Source organism: Lytechinus variegatus, chromosome 12 (genome assembly GCF_018143015.1).
Source record: "Lytechinus variegatus isolate NC3 chromosome 12, Lvar_3.0, whole genome shotgun sequence".
Taxonomy (NCBI): domain Eukaryota; kingdom Metazoa; phylum Echinodermata; class Echinoidea; order Temnopleuroida; family Toxopneustidae; genus Lytechinus; species Lytechinus variegatus.
In genome coordinates, this window is record NC_054751.1 from 11,353,724 (window position 1) to 11,378,294 (window position 24,571).

Below are 24,571 nucleotides of genomic sequence, written 5' to 3' on the forward strand. Positions count from 1 at the left end.
AGTACCAAATGATGATCAACAGTCATATAAAATCAAGGATTCCATGCAAGTTACCATAATGGTAACTTTTATGCAACGGGGCCCATATCTTCATCAACTGTTGCTTGTGCATGCATGCTTATTATGTAACACTCTATGTTCATGCTTGATTCAAAGAAAGAACATTTTTAATGGCATTTACTTACTTTTTTAGGAAGTGGTGGAAGATACTCCATGAACTATTTTTTTTGAAGAGATGTGAACACTCACTTCAAAGTGAAAGCAAAATCAAAATATTTCCATGCTTTTATGAATGAATTATTCCAGAGAAAAACAAGCTGAATGATCCCTAATTGAGAATGCTATTATCCTTGAAGTATTCATATATCTCACGCAGAGCCTTTTGAAAGGATCCCCGTAGCTCTTTTAATCTTGAAGACAGCACGACTTTATGTCAACTGAAAGTACCTCAAACTTCATTAAATGGATTAACTTTCACGTTTACCTCCTCTCTGTTCTCCTCGACAACAACATTGACACATAAGAGTAAAACTTGAGCTCCACGAGGTTCTAAATTGGATTAAAAGGGGTGCATGAGGGATGAAAGGAAGCCTCTTTGAGAGGAAGGTATCGATTAGAGCCCTTGTGAGGGGGATCACTGTCCTTGGTGTTAAACATTCAGACGCTTGGCAAGTTGTTAATTCCTTGTCGCGTGCGAGCTAGCTAGTCCCCTCGTACATACATGTGCACACTGGACGGCAGATCCCGACTATCTGCTCCCGCCACACAACATGTTGTGACAGTCATTGGGTATGGCTGTGTGGAAAGACGCTCACTGTCCCCCGTTTTACAGACACCCTCGGACGGTAGCGGTCTGACACTGTCAAAGCCTATAGCCCTCTTGTTAGAGACATCAGAGAGAGTCAAAGAAAACATTTCAGCAGTGCTAATCCCCGTACCTCCCCTGCAGACGTGATCTTGAATCAGATAAATGTATAGGCCTTGATGTCTATACTGTTATATATTAAAATCGAAACCTCTTATAGCACAATGTAATTAAAAGATTCAGTTGTTGTTTCCTCAGCAATTTTGCTGATTCTGTGTCCTTTTGTCAGAATTGTGTCTGAGTCAATGAGTCGTGATAGCCCTAACAAGGAGATGAAATTGGTATCACTCTGGTGCTAATTAAATTAAGCTTCTCCTTTCATTATAGACGTGATCTTGAGTTTGATAGTTTTTACATTGTTATGTTACTTGTATATTCATATTTATTTGTTTATCATTTCATTAATTAATTTATAAAATCATATTTTCTATAATTATGTATTTATTCATTTTTTTAAATCAAGGGTACAGGGTAAGTACATTGACTGCATTCAATCCAGTCAAAAAGTGCTTACAACTCTGCCCTATAGCATGTCGTTAAAAAATGTGATATTGAAAAATATTGGAATATGATATTAAAAGATGCAATAAAAACAAAACAATGATCATATTGAACTTATTTCTCAATTGTAAGTCAGTCTGTTTTACTTTATTTTGCTGATGGAGTGGTCATTCTTTTGTCAGCAGTGCTTAAGCTTTTTTTTTTTATCTTTCATGAAGTTTACTCTCTGGTATGGTTGCAATCAATTGTTTATCTTGGTTTTGGGGGGCTGAGGGTACAGAGGGTGAGGAAAAATGTGGGAGAATGACACACATGTAGGGAGAAATTCTTTGACTTGTAGGACATGTTTTCCAGTCAAGGACAGTGGTACAAAGACTGCTAGACAATAGGAACACGATTACCAGTCTGAGATTGTCAGATAAACAAATATACTTTTGTAATTAAAAGTACGAGCCACAGGTTCATAGATCCACAGACAACAGTTTTAATGTGTGATAATGTGATGATGACGATAAATGTTCTTTTATTGTACTTTGAAAGAGTTCTACAGAAGAAATCACCAGATGTTATTAGCACCTTTGTGATGTTCCCAACATTTACTGATACTGTAAACTGGTTGACAAATTCTAAATGGTGTGTGGCTACTTGTATTTTGGTATTGTTTTTTCACATCGTCACATAAGTTGTAAATCTATTAACAGTTGTTTTTCTTTCTTAAAGAGTAAAATGAAGAAAAACTGATTTGTTTCGCTTCGAATGATAAATTGTTCTAACAATGTACCCTGGGAAACAATCATAAAAGAACAAAATTCTGAATGCAAAAAACATCGCAGTAGCCCTTCATTTTAACAATGCATGCTTCATTTCATATATCTTTATGCCCCTGGGCTCTTCAGTAATAAATCTCTCATGTGACTCATTTTAATATTTGTTCTTTCTTTGCAAAAAACAAGAAAATCATGAAATTTACTAACCGACGGCTGTTTTTTCTTTGATTCTGTTGAGCATACATTAATCCCTTGCCATGATTCATTTTGTGTTCTATGTTGACTGTCATGATGACATCATCTTAATATGACATTATTCCATAAGCTGATAAAATAAACATTTGGCAACTCTGCGTTTCATTCAAAATGAATAGTAATGTGAGTCATTGGGGTACGGGGGAAGCAACATATTTGGTCAGGTCACATTGTCATTTTAGCCATATATTGATTATTGTTTTCAAGTTGACGTGCGAAGGTAAGAATCAGGATTTGCAAAAATGTTTACTTAGTCACGCAAATATTGGTGGGGTCAAGGGAGGCCTTAGTCCCACTCATAGTGCTGGACTATCCCAAAGCTTAGCCTACTATCCATTTCATGGCCCACTCACTTGGTGTGCTTGTACCCTTTGGTAAACCCATGGTTACACCAGAACCAAATTCTCTTCTGCCCAAACATGGCCTGAATTGCATGGATTCAGTGAATTCAGAACCTATTTGTCTCTGATTCGGGGAGCTCCTTGAATCAGAGACAAATAGGTCCTGAATCAGAGCAGAATCGCCAAGAATTGACTGCCCAGGAAACCCCCAAATGCCTCCCAGAATCCAATCGAAATCCATCCCAATACATCTCTAATATGGCCTGAATGAAGATGCCACATTCAGGAGTACTTTGGAGGGTATTTGGCTGGTTTTGAACATTTCAAAACGAGCCGAATTCCTCCACGATTTTTTCTGAATCCCTCCCAAATTTGCTCGCATTTGGGGAGGGAGAACGGAATACTCCTGAATGTGTATTTGCTTGGATTTGCAGCTTATTCGGTTTATCCTCATTACCTGGGCTCCATAGTGCAAAACTTAAATATTGATCGGAGAAGACATTTTTACAATTGATTTCAATTTTGTCAGTGTACAATCAATCATGAAAATCAGTTTTTACGGTCAATTGCTAAGTTTAGTACGATGGCTGGCAGGACCCTCTGAGAGGACTTAATGCCTTTGATCCTTTAGTTGCTTGCTTACAAGCACTAATTAGCAATCAGAAACAATCAATGCATAAAATTCCCAAATCACTTACTGGTTGCCAATCCGCATCACAACCTTAAAGATGAATAAAATTAATAATAAAGTATTTGTATGTGCCAAATAGCTCTGAAAGAAAATGCGTAATTGCTGAGAAATGAGCAAAATAAGCACAGAATTCCATCAAATGTCGGGTATTTTTCAAAGCAATTTTGATACTCTGTCCCACATATGCTTTTCTATGTTAGTGATCATCAGAATTATTGATTTTGAGCTATTAAAGATTTCATAATTTTACAAATATAAGTTAACATTATTTTATTTATTTATTCATTCATTTATTTGTTTATTTATTCATTTATTTAATGTACCAGATCTAGATATATTGTAATATTTTTTCCATTAAACTTGATTTAAAAGACTTTCTCATAAAATAATTGCTTGCTGCAACTACTGAATTCTACCTTTAACTCAACAAAGAAATGTTTCATGTCATATTAGAACGGATTAGAATTCATGAGTGCATGACACCAGTTCTTACATTAGTATAATACTCAAATCAATTTAAAATGATTGTTGGGTTTTAATATCTGTTTATTCCATTTGACTTCTTCTATGGGTTCATGCTTGGTCTTTAAATGTTTCCAAATTTCACAACTATTTTCTTTCTTGTTATGAAATGATACAGAACTATCTCATTCATTGTCAGATTATTATGAATAATCCTCATTGAAAAATCAACAGTTTCCCTCATTTTGCCAGAGCTGGACAAGCCTTGTACCTGCGGATTTTAACAGATCACCAATGCATCACGCTTTTATTCACACTGAGTCATTCTGCTATAGTCCCACAAACAAACATGAACTTGCTTTCCTCCAAAACAAAACCACAAATGTAATCACATAAGTGTGTCCAAATCTCTGTTGAAAATACATTGCATTTCGGGGATTAGAGAGTGACAAAATTTTGCCAGCTGGGTATGATGTATGACATGAGATGTATGACATAGAGGAAACAAGTACACAGGAATTGAAGATGAAATGTGATTTAGTTTTCAAAGGACATGACACAACATTTTCTTGCTCTTGTTTTATTGATGTGGGATGCATTCAAGCATTTTTCCCTCATAACTGAGAAGCATTTAATTAAGCAAGTAGTATGTGATTTTTCACTGATTATTTGTTTAGGCTACTGAAATGATATCCTTTCATCTTATTGGCTCAGAGTAAATTTGTTGGTGAAAATCACTAACTTGTTTCAGGGGGGGGGACTGGAATTATCATAGACTGGGTGTGCCTTACAAAACCTCATAATAGAGGTCTAATACAGAACTGACTTCTGTAAGTATAAAACATGGGTTCTCCAGGACCATGATCTATCCAAACCCAAAGCAGGGCCCTATTGTGAGATTAAAGAGAAATTCCAGCAGTTGCAGTAAACACTGATTTCATGAGAAAGTCTGTAAAACAAGGCTTAATTGTCAGTATACCATCGAGGATCTAGATCTGGTACAGTTACATTAACTGAACTTTGTGAAATCTTGAAATCTACGCTGAAAATGTTCACACTGAAGATAACCAACAGAGATAGGCACACGTGGGACAGTGTATTATTATTGCTGGAATAAAGACCCGACGGAAGTGACCGAATCCGCGCTTATTTTGCTGATTTCTCTGCAATTACACAATTTCTTCCAGAATCCTTTGGCACATATTTTTTATTCATACAAACAGACACTTGGGTGGTCATTATATTAGATTCTGTAAAAAGTCAGATCGTTACCAAAACTGGAATTTATCTTTAAATCATGATTGTTTCAAAGCAATTTTCAGCAACAGTGGTTCTGCAGAATCATTTTACAGAAATCCCTTCTTTAATATACAAATATATCGGGCTTTGAGAAAGTATAGCGGGAAATATCTATCCGAGGTTGGTCTGGCAATTACTATTTTTCCCGAAAATAGTAGTATTGCCAGTCCAACCGAGGATTGATAATTCCCACTGTGCTTTCGAAGAAATCGCCTGATATATTTTTTTTATATCCCTTCTTTTAGTGAGAACTGTTGAGTAACCAATCTGGACCAAAAAACGTTAGACCGTCCTGGCTAAAAACAGATGGTCTAGACCTTGCGCCTGAGCTAATGCGCTCCAGCTCCTATGGGGTAGGCTGTGCGCGGCTTCTACCTGACTCCGGTTATTGAGAGGTCCGCTCCGCTGCTGCAGCTGCTTTTTCACTCGAGTCAAATTCCAACGCGCTGGCCGGCTAACGTTAGTTACATCGGATCTTAATTGACTCACCTTGTTATGCTGCTTCTCAATTTAATTATCCTGTATGAAGTTGCAGAATAAAGCGATCAAATACTCTCGATGATCAAAAGATGGCAGTTTCTGCAAGTGCAAGCGCACTTGATTAGTGCATACCGTCCCAGCGCAGCTCGCCGAAACTTTCCCGTGGCATGCAGCGCGTATACCGTACCGGTCATGAGTACATAAACTAGCTCAGCTAGCGCGTCTCGGCACACAGCTCGCGAATCAAGTAGGGGGGGGTCGAAAAAATGTATAGTTCATTTTTTCCCTAGGGAAAAAGTGGACTATGCGTGATGTCAGCAAGGAAAATGAAGAATATCATGGCAAACGTTTTTCGTAGTAAAACTATGCTTTTTCTTCTTGTGTACACTCTCTATGCGACAATCTTAAGTAAGGGATATAATAATAACTGTTTCATGTGTATTTTTCAAGATGATTATTTGACCAACAAGAAATCACTTGAATATGGTCATGTTTGTCTTTTAAAATAGTGAAACCTGTAGCAAGAAAATAAAAAAATAAATTTAACAAATGGCCACTTGAATGCGGACTTGAATGCATCCATGGAGACATGGATTATGATCTATTTAAAGATGATTTGTCTCATGTCCTGGTTCCCTTGTTGCCATGGTGAAATAGAAATTGATGTTGATGGAATGATGTAAATTTCTCATAAAGAGAATTAATATTGACGTCATGAAATCTGGAAAGATCATTGAACAAGGTTAGTGATTACATGCAAGTCATGCTGAACTTGAATATCAATCAGTATTGTAGAAAATAAAATCTCAAGATATTTATGAAAAAATATCAAACTATTGCATTAATTTGATGATCCATAGTGTCCAGTGGAATGTAATTTCTCTTTTTAAAATTCTATACCAAGTCATCATGTTTGCTTTAATTGATAATCATAAATCTATTTTGAAATGAATTGAACATATCCAGTACATTTATTCATTCATTCATTATTTATTTATTTATTCATTTTGTAATTAATTAATTAATTTATTTATTAATTAATTCATTTATTTATTTATTCATTCATTTATTTATTCATTCATTCATTTACAGGGTTGGCGATTTTTTTGATTTTTTTAAAAAAATCAAAAAAATCGGATTTATTTGATTTAAATCAGATTTTTTTGATTTAAATCAGATTTTTTTGATTTTTTTTATTTTTTTAAAGTTCCTTCGAAAAAAAGGGTAATTATCCCCCCCCCCCTTACTCTTACAATGACATCAATATTGATGTTATACATTTCACCCCTAATATTGTTCTTAACCACATATTTTGTAATTAAAATCCAGTAAAAATGGACAATTAAAAATAAATTTGAGGAATCATGTATCTGAACTTAATTCTATCATACATAGGCCTATGAAGGAATATTCCATAGGGAATTCCCAGTGAGTAGAGAAAATTCCCCTCTGGGATTTTTCATTCAAATATTTTAAAAAATCCAAGAGAAAAAATCCCTTATCAAAACTGCCAACAAATCCTTTGCCAATTACTAGTATTCATGTATATTGTAAGAGAATTATTTCTCATCAATGATTTTTTTCAATTAGTCACAGCTTTACAATAGTCAAAGAGAGACTACAACTGTATATGTTAAGGATCTTTTTGATAAAAAGCTCTTCTCTTGCTACAGATATAGATGCAAAACTCTCAGTTTTGGAGAACAATATAGGAGATAGCTTAGTCAAAGGGTGACTATACTACATTCTGTTACTGTGATTTTTTTACATTAATCTACAATTTTTATTCCCATATTCTTTACAAAAATATCTGTTTGATCCATGAAGTATGAAAAAAAATCTACTTACTTTTAACTTAAAGGATAAAAACTGCAAAACTGCTTAAATTACAACATATGTATTACAAAAAGAAGTATTTTATTTTAAATGAGACACAGCTTACAACTGCCAATGATTGTAACTGAAGCACCTGCATCTTAACATTAAAATACAGTGTTAAATGTTTATTCTGAGTTTTGCAAATTGTTGTTATAGAGCTCTTTCCATTATTACATGCAGATACAAAACGTCCATTATTTGTAGCACTGAACATAAAATGGGCTGCAGTGACTTAAAAGGTTTATAAGAGAAAGCTTTTCTCAACAGTCAAATTATGACTGTACTGCATTATGTTAATGTGATTTTTATAATTATGTTATTCAAAACATCAAATGTATGATAAATGTAATAATACTAAATAAGAGGCATGTTAAATATGTTGATTACATGCAGGTATCATTTTTTATTTTACATGACAGAAGTAGTTATGTGTAGGCGAAGGATCAAAACTGGAAAACTGCCAACAAACCTTTTCTCATCGACTTTTATATATTATATATTTTTTTTTACAAACTGCTCTCTGAAAAGTCTTTGGATTATGTGAAAACTTTACGTTAAGAAAGAAATTGACTAATAATAACTGACAAAGAATGTAAAATTTCAGAAGAAAAACTCGACATAATTTACAAAAAATGAGTACCTATTGAGAACATACATCTGTAGTTTTTAAGGAATTACCTGATTTTATTAATTTGATTTTAATTTGTTTTAAGTAGATATGAAGACTTTGTTGATCTTTTATTGATATAAAGTAATTCAAAGTTTTTCAGTTGACTTGAAGAATTAAAACTGCATTGAACAAATACTTTGTCCATGATTTGTACATGTTTCAATGGAAGTGATTTAAATCAATGATTTTTTTAAAAAAATCATGGTGATTTAAATCGCGATTTAAATCACGATTTAAATCAACGTGATTTAAATCCGCCAACCCTGTTCATTTAATTATTTATTTATTTATTTATTTATTCATTTATTTATTTATTTATTTATTTATTTATTTATTTATTTATTTATTTATTCATTTATTTATTTATTATATGCTTGGAATGAGTTGTATTCAAGTCATGTAGATAGAAACATGTACATATTGATTCTCCATCTTTTATCATGAGTTTACTGGGTTTTTTTTTAAGTATTACTATCAGGGTTGTCACCAGGGACTTCTGAAAATGAATAGAAATTTTATCACCTGCCATTTTATTTTCAGGGGGTCCAAAAAAGAAGGCGGATTTGAGGGTTTGAATATGATATGGACTTCAATATTAAACATTATCTTCATATCATATTCTTTCTAAGAGGGAAATTTATTTTGTGCCGGGCTGGGTGTGTGTGTGTGTGATTTTGAGTGTCATCAACCGCCATAGTGACAAAACTGAATACTGTAAGTAAATGCTTTATATTGCCACCATAAAAATTAGGTTACTTCTAAGTTTCTTTTCTTGTTCAAGTCTTTAATAGTCCCGAAATAGCCCAATTAAGAAACAGTTTCAGAATAGCAATCATAGATTGAAATTCATTCCTAATTATTTTCAAATGATGATGAATGCGCTATACTGTAAATATTTAGAAAAGTAAAATTTCAATATCGTGTACCTGTACAATGAATATCCTGTAACTAAGTTTGTATGTTTGCTTCCTCATCATTCATTTTTTAATGTTGAATATTTACATGTATAACCACACCCCTTCCCTCTGTACGTATTAACATGCACTCATCTGATTTATTCTCTGTCAGTAGTATAGACCTCACCCTTATTTTAACGAGACATCTTCATTAACTCGTTAAAATTTATATTGGTAGCCTTATTGGTAGCTTATGAGACCTAGTGCAGTCTTGTCAGAAAGTCTGTACAGAGTTTGTTTATGATAACTCAGTTTTAATTACTCAATATCATTTTTTTTATCATGTTTAAAGGCCAATTCAACTCAAACTACATGTATGTGTATATTTTGATTTGATAAAATGAAGAAAATTCCATCGTAAATTTCATCAAAATTGGAATCGACATTTAGGAAAGGTTTTTTTTTTGCTTTAGTTTCATAGTGATATGCACATTATAGGCAGAACGCTATGCAAAAGAGAGAGCTAATGATGTAACACACTGTACATTTACTTGTAACTGCTGAAGGTTTCCATGGCGAAGAAGAATAGTGTAGTAGGTTTCACGGTACACCATGTATCTTTCTTGGGCAAATGTTGGTCCTGAAAAGGACCACCCAATCTCGATGTTTCGACAAGTTTGTTCTTGTCGTCAAGAACACACTTGTCGGTCCTTTCAGGACCAACACTTTCCCAAGAAAGGTACATGGTGTACCATGAGACCTACTACACTATAATTATTTTCTTTACTGAAAATTAGAAATGAATTACAATAAGTTTACATTATTGGAGGAAAAAAAATGAAATATTTGATGTTCAATTTAATGAAATAAAATGTGATATCAAGTTTATCAACTCTCTCATAATGACCATGTTGTGCAAAAGCCACATTGCCATATTATGAATTTAAGCACATATTAAAAATGTGTTTAAAAATCTGATTTCACATCTGTTTTGGATGATTTTTTTTATTTGACCTATACTATTTTAGTTCTATTTCTAATCAACTTCTTGTTGAGGTGGGCTTCATTTATGGCCTTTAAAAAAGATTATTAGAAAACAAGATTAAGGTATGAATCTACCCCCTGATTGGCCTGTCATGTTTTTAATGGAAACCTTCCTCCAACAAATTGGATGCAAACTTAATGGGATGAAGGAGTTTCCTTTGTTCTATTTTCATGTCATCTCTCAAGTAAATGATTTTGTGATCCTTCTTCAAGCATAATATCGTTAGCACGTGACATCTTTCACCCACAATTTCCATTGTGAAACGTAGTGTCTCTTCTCCCTTCCTATACCTAATCACCATTCTTTTTGGGTTGTAGTATGAGTATCATGGTTAGATCATTAGTGAACTTTTTATTGGTCTTCAATTCATTGTTCAGTTTATTAAACTAACAGTAAAATTTTTATTAAAATCAAACAAATAGTTATACAGCAGAAGTTAATCAGATATATTTCTTGGATCAATAAAGAGAAGCTAGGTAGACAGATTTTTTTTGGGGTAGTTAGACAGTAAAAAATTAATCATTGAAAGTTAAGTTCATTTCTTGTCTCAATATGTTTTGTAAATATTAAATACATACATGTACCATTTTTTATTTTGTGGTATCTTTTTTAGTGTAAGATTGACTAGTTGTAATGTTTTGAACCACATCATATCACTTCAACAACATATGCTCTAATCTTTATCTTTCATCAATTTTTTAAATAAACTTTTCACTCCTTATTTTGATTCAAAGTTCATTTGGATTTGAAAACAACCATATTGAATGTTTAATTTTATTTCTTTTCCTTCACAGCTTCAAGGCAAAGAGATTCTGATTCCACAGCTAGCACCCTCAAACCGAATGAGAAACAGTTATCCCAGGATGCACTGCATGATCTCATGTCAGAATCAGAGCGCCCAAGCTCAGTTATGAGGTAGGTGGAATTCTTTCATTTACTTTCCCTACAATAGTAATGTGGAAAAAGATTGGATAATAAACACTGATACTAGTAAGATGATTAAAAAAAAACCAAGAAATACATTAATAATAAAATGCATAGAGTAATTTGATACTGCATTTTAAAAAAAAGTGAATTCTGGTAGATGCAACAAACAAGCATGATATTCTCCTGACTACTAGCAGAATTCCGTTGTTTTTTTTTCAGATAAATAAAATAAACTTTTTTTTTTACATGAAATAATTTGCCCAAGAACATTCACATGCTGTTTTTTACTGCACTGTTTTAAGTCAAATAATAAAGCTAACATGCAGAGACTCACCTTGAAAAATTACTTTCTATTTCTTTACTATGCAAGAGCTTGTAACCCTGACCGGGGCATCTCGGATTTTGCAACCCTTCGCTATTTTTCAGATTTTTTTCAGAGGGGAATATCATGTCTGAACAAAAGATTACTTAGATAAGCCCTTTTTTAGTATTAATATTAATAAATGAGGGCCCCCTAAAAATATATCATGCATAGATTAGCATTGTGAAAATAATCAAGAAAATACATGACTTTCCAGGAAAAAAATTGTTTTTTAATCACGCCAAAGGCAGCAAGTGTGTAATTTTTAATGATGATCATATGGTCAATAGTTGACTGCTCCCAATTCTTGTTAGCTGTTAAAGTACAAAATAGCCTAGTTTTGGTAATAGCCTCCTTTACAACTTACCAGATTCTCAACTGGGAAAATTGCAAAGGTTGCAAAATGCAGCTGCGCGTAATGTAACTCTATCTAGCAAGTGCAGCCACATCACCCCTATATTGAAAACTTTTCACTGGTTGCCCCTGAAGGAACGCATAGTCTTTTAAATCCTTCTTTTGATTTTTCATATAGTCAATGGAACTTCCCCCAATTACAATAGGTGTTTGATGCATCATTACCAACCCTCAAGAAATTTACAATCCTCATCATCTAATCTCTTACAAATTCCAGTTGCTAAGAAATCATGCGGGGAGTAGGCCTTTGCTCATGCAGGGCCTAGCCTGTGGAATTCTCTCCCGCACAGTGTGAAAACCCAGACTTCAGTGACCACCTTCAAAGGCAACCTGAAAACATACCTGTATATAATTGTTTATTGATAGACATTGACTTATTATTCAGACATGTATTACATGTAAATAGTTTTTGTTGTTCTGCTCTGAAGCGCCTTTAGCATCTGATATAGATGGAAATTGCACTATATAAATCTTATGTATTATTATTATTATTACTATTAGTCTTTTTAAGTTAAAGAAGAATTGAATGAAATCTGTATTATTTTCTGTTCAGCATTGACGAGCATAGAGGCAGTGAGTCAACAAAGAAGAAGAAAAAGGTCAAAGGTAAGCCTCAAACATTTTGCTGTGCAAGACATGAAGAGTCTTTGCCAATCATAAATGATTATTATTATAATTAGGCATACTGTAACAATGTAAATATGCCATATGAAATGTATTGCAATATGAAGGAATAGAAGGCTGCATGAATTACTAAATGGATAAGATCAATACTACCATCCAATGACAAAAGGAAGCAAATCTTTTTTTTTAAATCTTGATTTGGGATAATTTGGCAGTTATTTTTGTTATTTTGCAATGTTTGACTTCCTCATATTACGTCAATGCTTACTACATTGAGAACTTTGATGATACAATGAAATTTTTCTTAATATTTCAAGATTTTCTGGAATGATTATTGCTCACCGCTAAAACTCAAGTTTTTGTTTTGGTGGTTTCCATCATATCTTAGGGAAGTTTGTCCAGTCCAGATACATGCAGAGTCTGTCCAAGCCTGCAACATCAGCACCTAACATCTCCACGACTGGACCCATGCGTAACATGAGCGGGACCAAGTCTAATATCACTGTAACAGGAGGAAGGTCTAACCTCAGCGGGTCCAGGTCTAACATCAGTGGGTCCAGGTCTAACATCAGTGGGTCCAGGTCTATCACCAGTGGGTCCAGGTCTAACACCAGTGGTGCTAGAGCCCAATCAGCCAGTACTGCTGGGGCCAGAACAGTGAGGTCGGGGGTTGGTGTCAGTAGCAGTGCTACGAACAATATCTCTGTCAAAAGGGCTGGAAGATCAAAGGTATTTGAACTGGTTCAATACAGGGGAGCATTTCATAAAAGGACTTATTCGAAAAGTCCTGTTTTATCTGACAGTTACCATAGAAACAGTGCTTCTAAGCCAATTAGAATCAAGGAAAGTTTTAAGATAAAAACGTTGATGAAATACTTCCCAGGATATAGCATTTGATTGCATGATTCACATTTCAGTAGTTGAAATTGATTTAAGTGAGATGAAATTAATTTTACAGATGGATGAAGTTGATTATAGCTATTGATATTACTAGTGAAATTACTTGATTTATTATAAAGAGTGCACAAACTAATTAAGGAGAAAAGCTTACTACTGTGCAGAGTGGATGAAAAATTCAGCTCTCCAAGAGAAAAAAATTGGTCTTATGAAACTTGTTTCTGGTTAATCTTTGCAACTTTAGTTTTTACAGTAGGAGGAGAAGCATTATTCTGTCGGCTAGTCACAGAGAACCATGTCTGATGATTTATTGTGGGTTTTGAGGTGGATAGCCACATATGACAGATATGTATCCAGCCGGATAAGACAATAATTTAGAGGGGTCGACTGTTGTGCACAAACAATACTGGCCCTGAAATCGTATTGTTTCCTTTCATATCTTGCTGGATCCACCAATGATATATGACACTTTACCCATGCTGTGAATCATTGTCATCATTACCACCATCGTAAATGATCATTTTTCCTCAGGCTTCCAGTGGAAAACCAGCTCCAATGAAAGCTACCAAATCCTTTGCCCCTGCACCCTCCACCACCACCACCACCGCTGCACCTGCTGTAACCTCAACCCACCAGGACAGACACCCCTCTACCGGTGGAGACAGTCATTTTAGCACCCCTGTCAATGTCAAGAAGAGGTTTGCCTCTACCCCTTCTGTCAATACCTCTCATCTTCCTGGTGCCCCTAACATCAATGCATCAACCATTGGTAGTACGTCCATTCTTGGGGCCAATATGTCCGCCATTGCTCACGTTGGTGAGTGCCATGATAATTTGAGATAGTGTTAGTGTTGATATGGTGTTTTATTTGTTTATTTTGCTTCAGCGTTTTTGATTTGCAAACTCCTTTCTTTATTTTATGTTGCCAAGCTGAAACTGTGTTTATGCTGATGACTTGTTTACACTACGAATGATGCTCAACCTTATTCTTGTTCTTTTTCATTCTCTCCTTTTGTTCCTCCTTTTCCCTTTTCTTCTTTCTATTCTTCTTTCTCTCCCTTTTCTTTCTCTTCTTTTCTTCTCCTTCTGCGTTTTATTCTCCCTTTTTCCTCTTCCTCTTCTGCTCTTTTCATTCCTCTTCTCTTTCCTCTTCCTCCTCTTCTTTTTATTAATTCTCCTTTTCCTTTCTCCTTTTCTTCTTTATCTCATTCTTCTCTTCCTCTTCTTTATATCATTGTAAAATGTTTCTTATACTGCTTTTTTTTCACTCTGACTGATGTTATTTAATTCCCCTCCCAGATTCTTCCAAACTGATGTCGGATAAAATGAGAGATTCTCATGATATGAGGGATGGCTCAAGACGAGAGAGAGGTAACATCTTTTTTTTTACCCAATTATAAACTTGATAAATATTACACTCTTATGAATAATATATAGCATTTATGAGGCGCTGATTATCTACCCGCCTATTCAATGACACACTGTATATCTGCTAAAGGTGCTTGGTGCATTCAAGGAATTAATCCTGCCGGGTACCCATTCACCTCACCTGGGTTGAGCGCAGCACAGTGTGTTTAAATTACTTGCTGACTAAGAACATGCCACGGCTCGGATTCAAACCCACGTCACTCTGATTGAAAGACGGTAGTCGTACCCACTAGACCACGAAACCCCAATGAAAGAAAAAGCAGTAGACTTGGCGAGGGAATGGAATGACTGGGTGATCGAGGGGAAGGCCTGGAAGGGGATGACGTTTATTAATTTTGAAGTATTTTTAAATAATTTTTTGCCTTTTAAGAATGAGCATTCATGGACTTGGGTCATTATTGTATTCATATTCTCCATTTCATTCAGGTATGTCAGGAGACACGACTGGACAGTTCTCTGGTCTCTCAGTCTCACCAACCCAAGACTCAGCCTATAGCTCTTTAGGACATAAGGTTAGTTAGGTAACCCAATTATGATAGCATCATTCTGATTGGTTGCTGGTCTATGTTTTGATTAAAATTAGCATGCAACAATTATCTTGATTGGCCCTTGTCATTTGTTACAGATCCCTGGACAGTCTGTCTACATTGTGTGACTTGCCTTCATGATTTTACTAAACCATTGGAAACATACAAGAAACATGAGTGGGAATGGCAAATATTTCTGCAAAAATGTTTCTACTTTTTGATCAAATTTTTTCGATTTTAGATGGCAGGATATTTGTGTATCATTGTCATCATCATCATTTTTTAATCCATTTCATTTTATTTTTTTATTGTCAACTATCATTAGATATATATATATACTTTTTTTTTCATTCAGTTTTTTTTTTTGAGGGGGGGGCTATAGGACATTCAGTTCATATCTTGTCTATAGAGGGAGACATTTCCATAAAACATTACCTTCCATTTGAGTTTGCACTAGTTTATATGGATTTTGGAATGTTGAATTCGCATTACATTCTTATATTAATTTGAATTTACACTTCTCTTCAGATTAATGATAATACATTTATTACACTCAGTTATCTTTTGATATTTACTCTAGGTTTTTTTTTCCAGCAACTATACAATAATTACTTGCCTTTCTATTGTACTTGTATTTTCTTGATCTTTCAGCAAGTGAAGAATTGGAGCCAATCAGATCTTGATGTGATGTATGCCAGGTATTTACAGGCTGTTTACCTAGACACAAAGGTAAGGCTATTCCTATCATTCAAAACAAGAGCTGCAATCATTCTTAAAGTTATTTAAGTGGCATAGATAAAGTTTACCGTGATATTAATTTGGTTTTCATGAAAATAGACAAATATATTAAACACAGGAGTAATGGTTTAGCAAAAATCAATTGAAAATAACAGGATTATTTGTTGTTATTGGCTTAGTCGGTAACGCGTCTGCCCATCGAACCAAAGATCGTGGGTTCGAGTCCACCCCGGGCGGATGACTGAAGCCAGTGCGTTGTGTGTAAACGGCTCTCCCATGTTTCATAGATGCTGGCTATGTTACATTGGAAAACACTCCGTCCCTCGGATAGGACGTTAAATGGAGGCCCCGTGTAGAGGAGAGTCACCACCTTTGCACGTTAAGAACCCATTGCACTATTTGTATAGGAGTAGGGGGAAACCCCGGTGTAGTGGTCCACCTGCATTCCCCCCAATCAGTTATATCGGGAGGAGAGACCCGCGGGTCACAGTGATTCAGTTCACTTTTCGTTTCCCAGGCACAGATGACGCCAAACAAATAATAATGATAATAATAATGATTTTTAGTGTTGATTTATGACATCATTTACAACCTAAACTAAAACCAAACAATAAACGTAATGACAATAGTAATACTAATTATTATATTAATTAAAACCTTACCCTAATCCCTGTTATATACATGTATTTCTGAACTGAAAACCCTATCACAACTCTATTCATCTTTAAACAGACAAAGAGCATTGCAACAGGATACCACTGTCCCTTTGTTAACTCACTAAGAATCGACTGAAGATTAACTTATGATATCCCAAAAGGGAATGAGATCCGAGCTCTCTTTTTTAGGGATGGAGTTTTGCCAGTTGAAAAGTATTTTTTTTGAAAAAATGTTAAAATTCCATAAAGCATAATTGCATACTTAATAGTAACATATGATTTGTATTCAGCACAGTGAATTAATTCAATTTCAATTCATTAATTTGCCACTATTAAATGAAAATCACATCAAAATCGCACAGTTATCAGTCAAAAAACAACGAAACAATGAATAGAAATGCTTACAAAAACAACAGATAGACAAAGTACGCAACTTTCAACAAAATTAATAGGAATCAACTTGAATTCAAATGGCATGGGACCATTAAACTTATGTTGTATTTCCTTTTTATTTATGATACTCTACTTGCATTTTTTTTTTCAACAGATGAAGAAAGTGATAGCAGACAAAGAGAAAGAAGCAATGGTAAGATTTTTTTTATATTTGTAATGTTCAATCACAAGAAGTGTCATTAATAAAACTTTATCCACATTGTCTGTCTTGATTATGTCCATTTTAACAATTGTCAATTCATTGAAATTTAAATATGACCATGAGATCTTAATTGGAAATATCTATTGGCAATTTTTTCCTTTTGAGTTAGAAGATTTATGAATAAATTATATCCTTGAAGTTCAATCCTGTTGAAATGACAGAAGAGTAGTAACATATTTGGGAACTTAGCTGATTATTCTTATTTTAAAGCAAATTTCATGTATATGTAAATATGTCTGTCAATGCAAATATGTCAATTTTTTCCCTTTTAACCATAAGGTATATGTCATGTGATGATTTATTTTAGTATCATTGAAAAAAAATCTGAATGTTTGTTTATTCAGACTTTCACACGACAATTTATGAATATCTCATTTCTTTCTCTTGGAAGGTAAAAAACGTAGATGTCAGATGAAATGTTTATTGTACATTTTTTTATAAGTTGAATTTCTATCATAAAAAAACTGTCGTTTTATTTTTCAATTTGTTTACAGAATCATCTGTATGGCATGTGGCAATTGAATGATGAACTTTGTAAGAAGAAATCACAGTTAGAATTGAAGCTAGCTAGATTAAAACATGCTAATACACTAGACCATCATCTAGATATAATGGTAAGAGAAAAATCCCATTATTAAAGCCCTCTTTATACTACACACTTATATATTCTGTATGGTATGTGGCAATTGAATGATGAACTTCACAAAAAGAATTCACAGTTAAAATTGAAGCTTAGCAGATCAAAACACGCTAATACACTAGACCATCATCTAGACATAATGGTAAGAGAAAATTGCATTTATAAAGCCCTTCTCATACTGCACACTCTGTCTGTGATCTGGGTTTTTTTTTTCTTTTCTTTTTTCTTCTAGTTTTACAATTGTTTATAATACATGAACACTCAAACTTTGAAATTCATATTCTCAAAAGATCTGAATGGTTGTGTGAATACTAAATAAAAGATAATCTCCTTGCTTGGCTTTGCAGTTTGGTTTTGTAGCCCTACTTTAGCTAGAACAGGACTATCCATGGGGCTGCTAGCCCATTTTTGCAAAAACTTGTGCAAACTGAAAGTGCGCTCAGGATAGTTTAGTACTATATTTTGGACTAAGGCATCCCTTGCCCCCATCGATTGTTCAGGATGAAGCAAATTATTACAAAGTGCCCAACATGAAAACACTCATTAAAAGACAGATGTTCAGTCATACATAAAATGAACAATAAATATTGGTGGCATTGTATAGATCTGCAATATTGCAGTGTATCTTGCCAGATGGTCATGTGTTAAAGCATGTATCAGAAGCCAATTCAACTACATATCTCAGTGTAAAGGTATAATGCAGTAGAATGCAACCATTTTGCTTATTAAGGAACAACACTCAAATTAGGAAGCTTGGAAAAGGGGCTCTTTTATGCATCTGACTGGCCTGGAAAAATGGTTTAGAACTTTGTTTTCCATCCACTTATTTGATAAATATTTTCAATTTTATATTTATTTTAGAATTGGAACACAGTTGAATCCATGATCTTTAAAGCAATAATTTCAAGCAACTTCTACATACAGATGCATGCAATCACAGCTATATGTTTTTTGCTCCAAGGTCTTTAAGAACACAAAATATATTGTATAAAAATTGAAACCATGATTATAAACTAATCAACTATTGACTTATCAGAATGTCTGTAGTCTAGCCTCTGATTAATCAAAGTTTATGATTTTATTTTCACATAATTTTATTGATAGGAAACTGGTCTTGGACCAGTCACAGCTCACCTGTCTCAGTTCAAGCAGGAATACAGTACCTTAGCCCATGCTCTGGACACCACACGACACCAGGTGGAAATGACAGATATCTTACTTCCGCAGGATAAAGATGCATTCCATGGTTTGTTGTTAAAATTTATCTTTTTCGTCTGGGCAATTCCATAAAGCACCTGTCCTACCTCCCCCTATATCAGGGACCTTTATGAAGTGATTTGTCCCTGTTTTCTAGTGCGTATGAAAGGATGTGTTGCCCTCAATTAATCATGGTTATGCATGGTTGTATTTGAATGTTTATATGAGAATTGGAAATAAACATGATGAAAATGAAATGGTTTGAGCAGATCATGAAGTGAAGTAAGAATGGAATAATTTGGGGTTGGACGTTGAAAGTGGAAGTTCATTATTTCATGGAATTGCTCTTTTTCTCTGTTTTCTCTATGTTGTTTTTTTCTTCTTATTCTTATTCACATTTCATCTCATATCATTTTATTTATTTCATTTCATGAATTTGATTGTGAACTCACATTGTTCCTCTTTTTAGACATTTTGATGGTTATATTTCGATAAAACAGAATTGAATTTGAATTTTAAATTTGAATTTCAATTCTTATTTTTCATCTTATCATTCACCTATTCCTCCATTTCCTCCTTCTTGTCTTTGTCTTCTTTTCTTCTTCTTCTGCTCTTTCTATCATCATAATTGTCTTCTACCTTCATTCTTTTAGATTCACTAGAAAGAGCACTAAACGAGAGTGAGCATTTGTTGGGTGAAATCTCCATGGCAACACGAAACAAACAACCCAAGGTCGAGGCCTTTTCATCTGCAATCAGCATGCTGGAGAATGCAGTAGCTAGCGAGAGCGAAGAACTGAGGAGGTAAGACAAAGCTCCAATAAGTGTGTCATAAGTATAATAATGATAATAATCTGGTTATTTCTAGGTGCTACAGATTTATTATTACCCAGGTCATTGGATTCAATCATTTATTCCCACACACAACATGTACACATCCTTCACACCCTGTCACAACCATGGAAAAAGTAATAGAAAAAGCTGTGAAAATGTCACTTAAAATGTTGCTTAAGAATCTTGCTGTTGTAATGAATCATGATATGTTTTGGGAAAGTTATTTAGAGATTGCTTCTTGCAAAAAATAAACTGGGTAGGTTGATCCTAGTTTGGCAGAAGCAGTTATGTTGGTTCTTTTACCAAGTGTGGTGAAAAGCATCTTGGGAGATGTATGATTCTGTGTGATGTCATGTGAGGAGCAAATGGGAATATGGAAATGTTTGCGTCAAGAACAATGCACACATTATAATTTGTGTATGATTTGATATTTAAACAAATGCATTTACTATATTTTTTGAACATTTAAATTATTTACTTTATGGTTCAAAATGTCTGTGAGAAAAATATTAATATTTTATTTTTTGGTAACTGAAAAGCCGCTATTTTGGAATAAAGAGCCAACTGGATGAAATTGGAAATGGGTCATATGGTAATTGTGACATCACAGGGGTCATGAGAATAACAACAGTTCTTTCAGGATTACCAAACCAAAGTGACCTTATCCTCACTCTATCCTGCAAACCTTCAAATATCAAACCAATCAAACCAAGCAGTATTATGAATTCTTTAAACTCTTGATAATTTTCTTCTTTATCACAGATGTCAGGAACTCTTGGCTGCCACATCGTCGTTAGCAACGCACGAAACATCATTAAGGATTCAGGATTTAGAGCAACGATCTGCTGAATAGCCAAGCTTGATGCAATCGTGTTAATTGATGAACAAATATGATAGACTGGTTTGATGAAATTACATCGAACGACAGGGATTTGCTGGATTGTTGAATTCTACTTTGGATGATCAAAGTTTACACAAATCCATGTGTTGTGAAGTGTAAGGAAATTGTCTTAATTGTGAGACTTTTCAGCATATCATCTATAGAGATTGAAATTCATAATGTGAACCCACAGAAACCTACCAAACTCTTTATTAATATTTGTTTGGCATTACTTGTGCCTGGGAGGGGGGAATCGCTGTGACCGGTAGATCTCTCCTCCTTGGGAGCGTTTCATGAAAGGACTTGTCAGACGTTTTATCCGACAAGTCCTGTTTACTCGACAGTTACTATAGTAACAGTGCTTCTCCACCAATCAGAATCCAGAAAAGTTGTCAGATCTGACAACTTGTCGGACAAAAATATTGATGAAACACCCCCTGATGTAATTGATAGGGAATGTGCCGAGGGACGACTGCAGTGGGTTCTTTCATCTAAGCATGCATAGGTGGTGGATCTCCTTTTAACCTCCAATCTAAGGAATGGAATATTTTCTTATGAAAGATAGCATCTATGAAACAAGGGAGGGCATGTAACCACACGGCGTGGGCTTCATTCATCTGCCAAAGGTGTTCTTTAACCCATGATCTTTGATTCAACAGGCAGATAATACTGACTGTTTATATTCGCTCACTTGATGGATGCTTTTTGCATTCATACATATCAGTTGCAGGCCTGAATTATTAATGTTTTCCGGGAAAGGCTACCTTTCTAAAGGGAACATCTGAATATTACAGTATAAATAAGATAAAGAAAAAGAGCAACAAAGACTTCTAAGACCAGTGAGTGGGGCATGAGGCAAATTAAACAGGTATCTATTGTCATGGCCTTGGTGGCCCTGGATTACATTGTGGTTGTACATCATAGGAAACTATGTGAATTGGAAGTATAGGTTGCCAAGAAAGTTAATTATAACCAAGAGATGTGTAAGATAGTAGCCATGTTACTAAATTCTTCATTTTCTTTAGGCTTGTAAGGAAGCAGAAGTTTCACAGTTTAATTCGTAAAAATGACAATGCAAAATATTTAGCATGTACATTACTTGAAAGATGAGGTCCTGGTGAGGTCGTTATCAATAATACTATTTCAGTTCAGAACTACGTGTTTGAACAACATTTCGAAGTGCTCAGTTAGGACCATTTGCACCCACATGTGACACACTATGTCAAGTTGTAATAGAAAGTGGTATTAAAACAGTACAAGATGGATTGTATATTTATATAATATTGACTGGCTGTGAAGAAGATACCATATATATTCATATTTCCCGAAGTAGTCTCATATTGCCTAAGTGTTGACAAAGTCAATATTGGTTTACTGAGGGTAATATAAATGTATATGGTATCTTCCTCAAAGCCAGTCAATATCATCATTATTTTTACCTATAAGATGTATAAGCCTACAGCTGTGTGATGTGTAATTCAAGCTATTATTTGTAGCAATTTATATTTGTTTACTTGTTTGTACTTCTGAATTCAGGATATTCATGAATTTGATGAAGTAATCCTGGCTAAGTTATTGTGACATAAGTGTATACAACACAGTCGTGCATCATGCATGGCGCGTGCATATACTTTGTGCGTACACAAGGCTTGCACTTGGGTTTGATGAATGGAGATACAGATCTTATGGACCGATAATTTACTACATGGCCGCAATAGAAAAATTGATAAATTCTTGGACGAGGGGTGCATGAATATTATGGTCCCACTCCCTTTTCATACAGCTGAACCTTTGGCTGGCCATTGTGACGTATTTTGTGTTGAGTTAATCAGACAGACCAAATACGTGTGTATATCTTGTCTCCAAAATGCCTCATTCAGGTTATAATCATCATTATTTCCAGATTAAAGATATAATGGCTTCCATGATAAGTTATATATTATGAATAAAGTCATGCACATTGCTACTGTAAATTTGCAGAATTTTCTATTTTATTACATTAGTTGATCCAAACATTGGTGGAGCAGAAAGACCCTTTTTTTCTACAAGGCCAATTTTACAATACTTTTCTTAGATTCCAAAAAACAAAACAAAAAATTTTATTACTGCTTTAAAAAAACACACAATTTTCTCACTTTGAATTCCTTGTTATGGGTGATATGTTGGCCTTACTTAATCTGACTCATAGGCACATCATTCAAGACATAGAGAAAATGTAATTTGTTTCATCCCACTGCTGCCACCATAAAAATGTAGCATGCAGCATCCCACTGCTGCCACCATAGGAATGTAGCATGCAGCATCCCACTGCTGCCACCATAGGAATGTAGCATGCAGCATCCCACTGCTGCCACCATAGGAATGTAGCATGCAGCATCCCACTGCTGCCACCATAGGAATGTAGCATGCAGCATCCCACTGCTGCCACCATAGGAATGTAGCATGCAGCATCCCACTGCTGCCACCATAGGAATGTAGCATGCAGCATCCCACTGCTGCCACCATAGGAATGTAGCATGAAGTATTGCACTGCTGCCACCATAGGAATGTAACATGCAGCATCCCACTGCTGCCACCATAAAACTGTAGAATGCAGCATCCCACTGCTACCACCATACAAATTTAGCATGCACAATCCCGCTGTTGCCACCGTAAAGATTAATAAGCAGCATTCAGTCCCTTGATTGTATCATGCTATAATAAAAAATTTCATAGTAAACAATAGTTAATTTGGCCACAAATCCAAACTTGTTCCTGACTTTTCGTGGACAGTGCCTCCTATTTCCCTTTCCCTCTTACTTTTCAGATTTGTAATGCAAATTATTACCTTTGGAAATCTTTGATTGGCATATCTATTATCCATTATTACCACATATCATTAAATAAAATGACAGGAAGAAAACTCTTAGGAGAGCCATAATTAGTGTGTTTCAAATTTTAGACCTTTTATTTCAGATCATCATCAGGAACCGACAGTAACAGGAAAACTTGTTGTATTTGTATGGAACTAAATCAATTTGAAACTCACAAATTATGGCTCTACTCTAGAGTTTTCTTCCTGTCATTTTATATCTATAATCTTGTTGATTTTTTCCCCGCAATATGAATCTCTTGTCTTGTAAATACATGTAAATGTATTTAAAAATAAATAATATTGCTTATAAGAAGTGGTTATATCATATAATAATTTTTGTGTGTTTGTCAGAGGATGGCTTTGTCGTAATTGTGCAATTCTAGGAAGACAGAATGTCATTGATCAAAGTATCACAGATATAATGGTCATGTTTGATCTGTATATAAACAATTTAGATTCCATCTAATTCTCAAATTCATCTTCATTACCAAACATGACCATTATATCTGTGATACCCTCAATAACTTAAGATAATCATGTAAAAGTTGAAGATTTAGAGGTACCCTAGGTCCCTAGCCTAAGAAAACCGTTAACTGATAATTATTTAACTGTTAAAATGTTTTTTGTTATGTATATTTTTTTTATATAGATTTGTGTCCACCCAGCCAATCTATATTTCATTTCAATTGAGTGAATATTTTCTGTTTGAAAACGGCTAACTGTTCTTACTAGATTTGACCAAACATTCCTAATGAAATGATGAAATGGCAAAACTAAATTCTTACAGGT

The 24,571-nt window shown here is 34.5% G+C and overlaps 1 protein-coding gene across 1 annotated transcript in view; it reads left to right on the forward strand.

The window, feature by feature from the left end:
• Positions 1–21,285, forward strand: part of LOC121425589 (QWRF motif-containing protein 4-like) — a 49,554-nt gene extending 28,269 nt beyond the window's left edge. Inside the window, exons 7-18 of the mRNA XM_041621690.1 lie at positions 10,945–11,065; positions 12,406–12,458; positions 12,865–13,205; positions 13,905–14,190; positions 14,673–14,744; positions 15,228–15,313; positions 15,980–16,057; positions 17,270–17,308; positions 17,872–17,991; positions 19,122–19,263; positions 19,868–20,018; positions 20,811–21,285. Of these exons, the coding sequence (XP_041477624.1) occupies positions 10,945–11,065; positions 12,406–12,458; positions 12,865–13,205; positions 13,905–14,190; positions 14,673–14,744; positions 15,228–15,313; positions 15,980–16,057; positions 17,270–17,308; positions 17,872–17,991; positions 19,122–19,263; positions 19,868–20,018; positions 20,811–20,901 (1,580 nt within the window). The 3' untranslated portion in view covers positions 20,902–21,285. The remainder of the gene's footprint in view (positions 1–10,944; positions 11,066–12,405; positions 12,459–12,864; positions 13,206–13,904; positions 14,191–14,672; positions 14,745–15,227; positions 15,314–15,979; positions 16,058–17,269; positions 17,309–17,871; positions 17,992–19,121; positions 19,264–19,867; positions 20,019–20,810) is intronic.
• Positions 21,286–24,571: the final 3,286 nt, after the last annotated feature.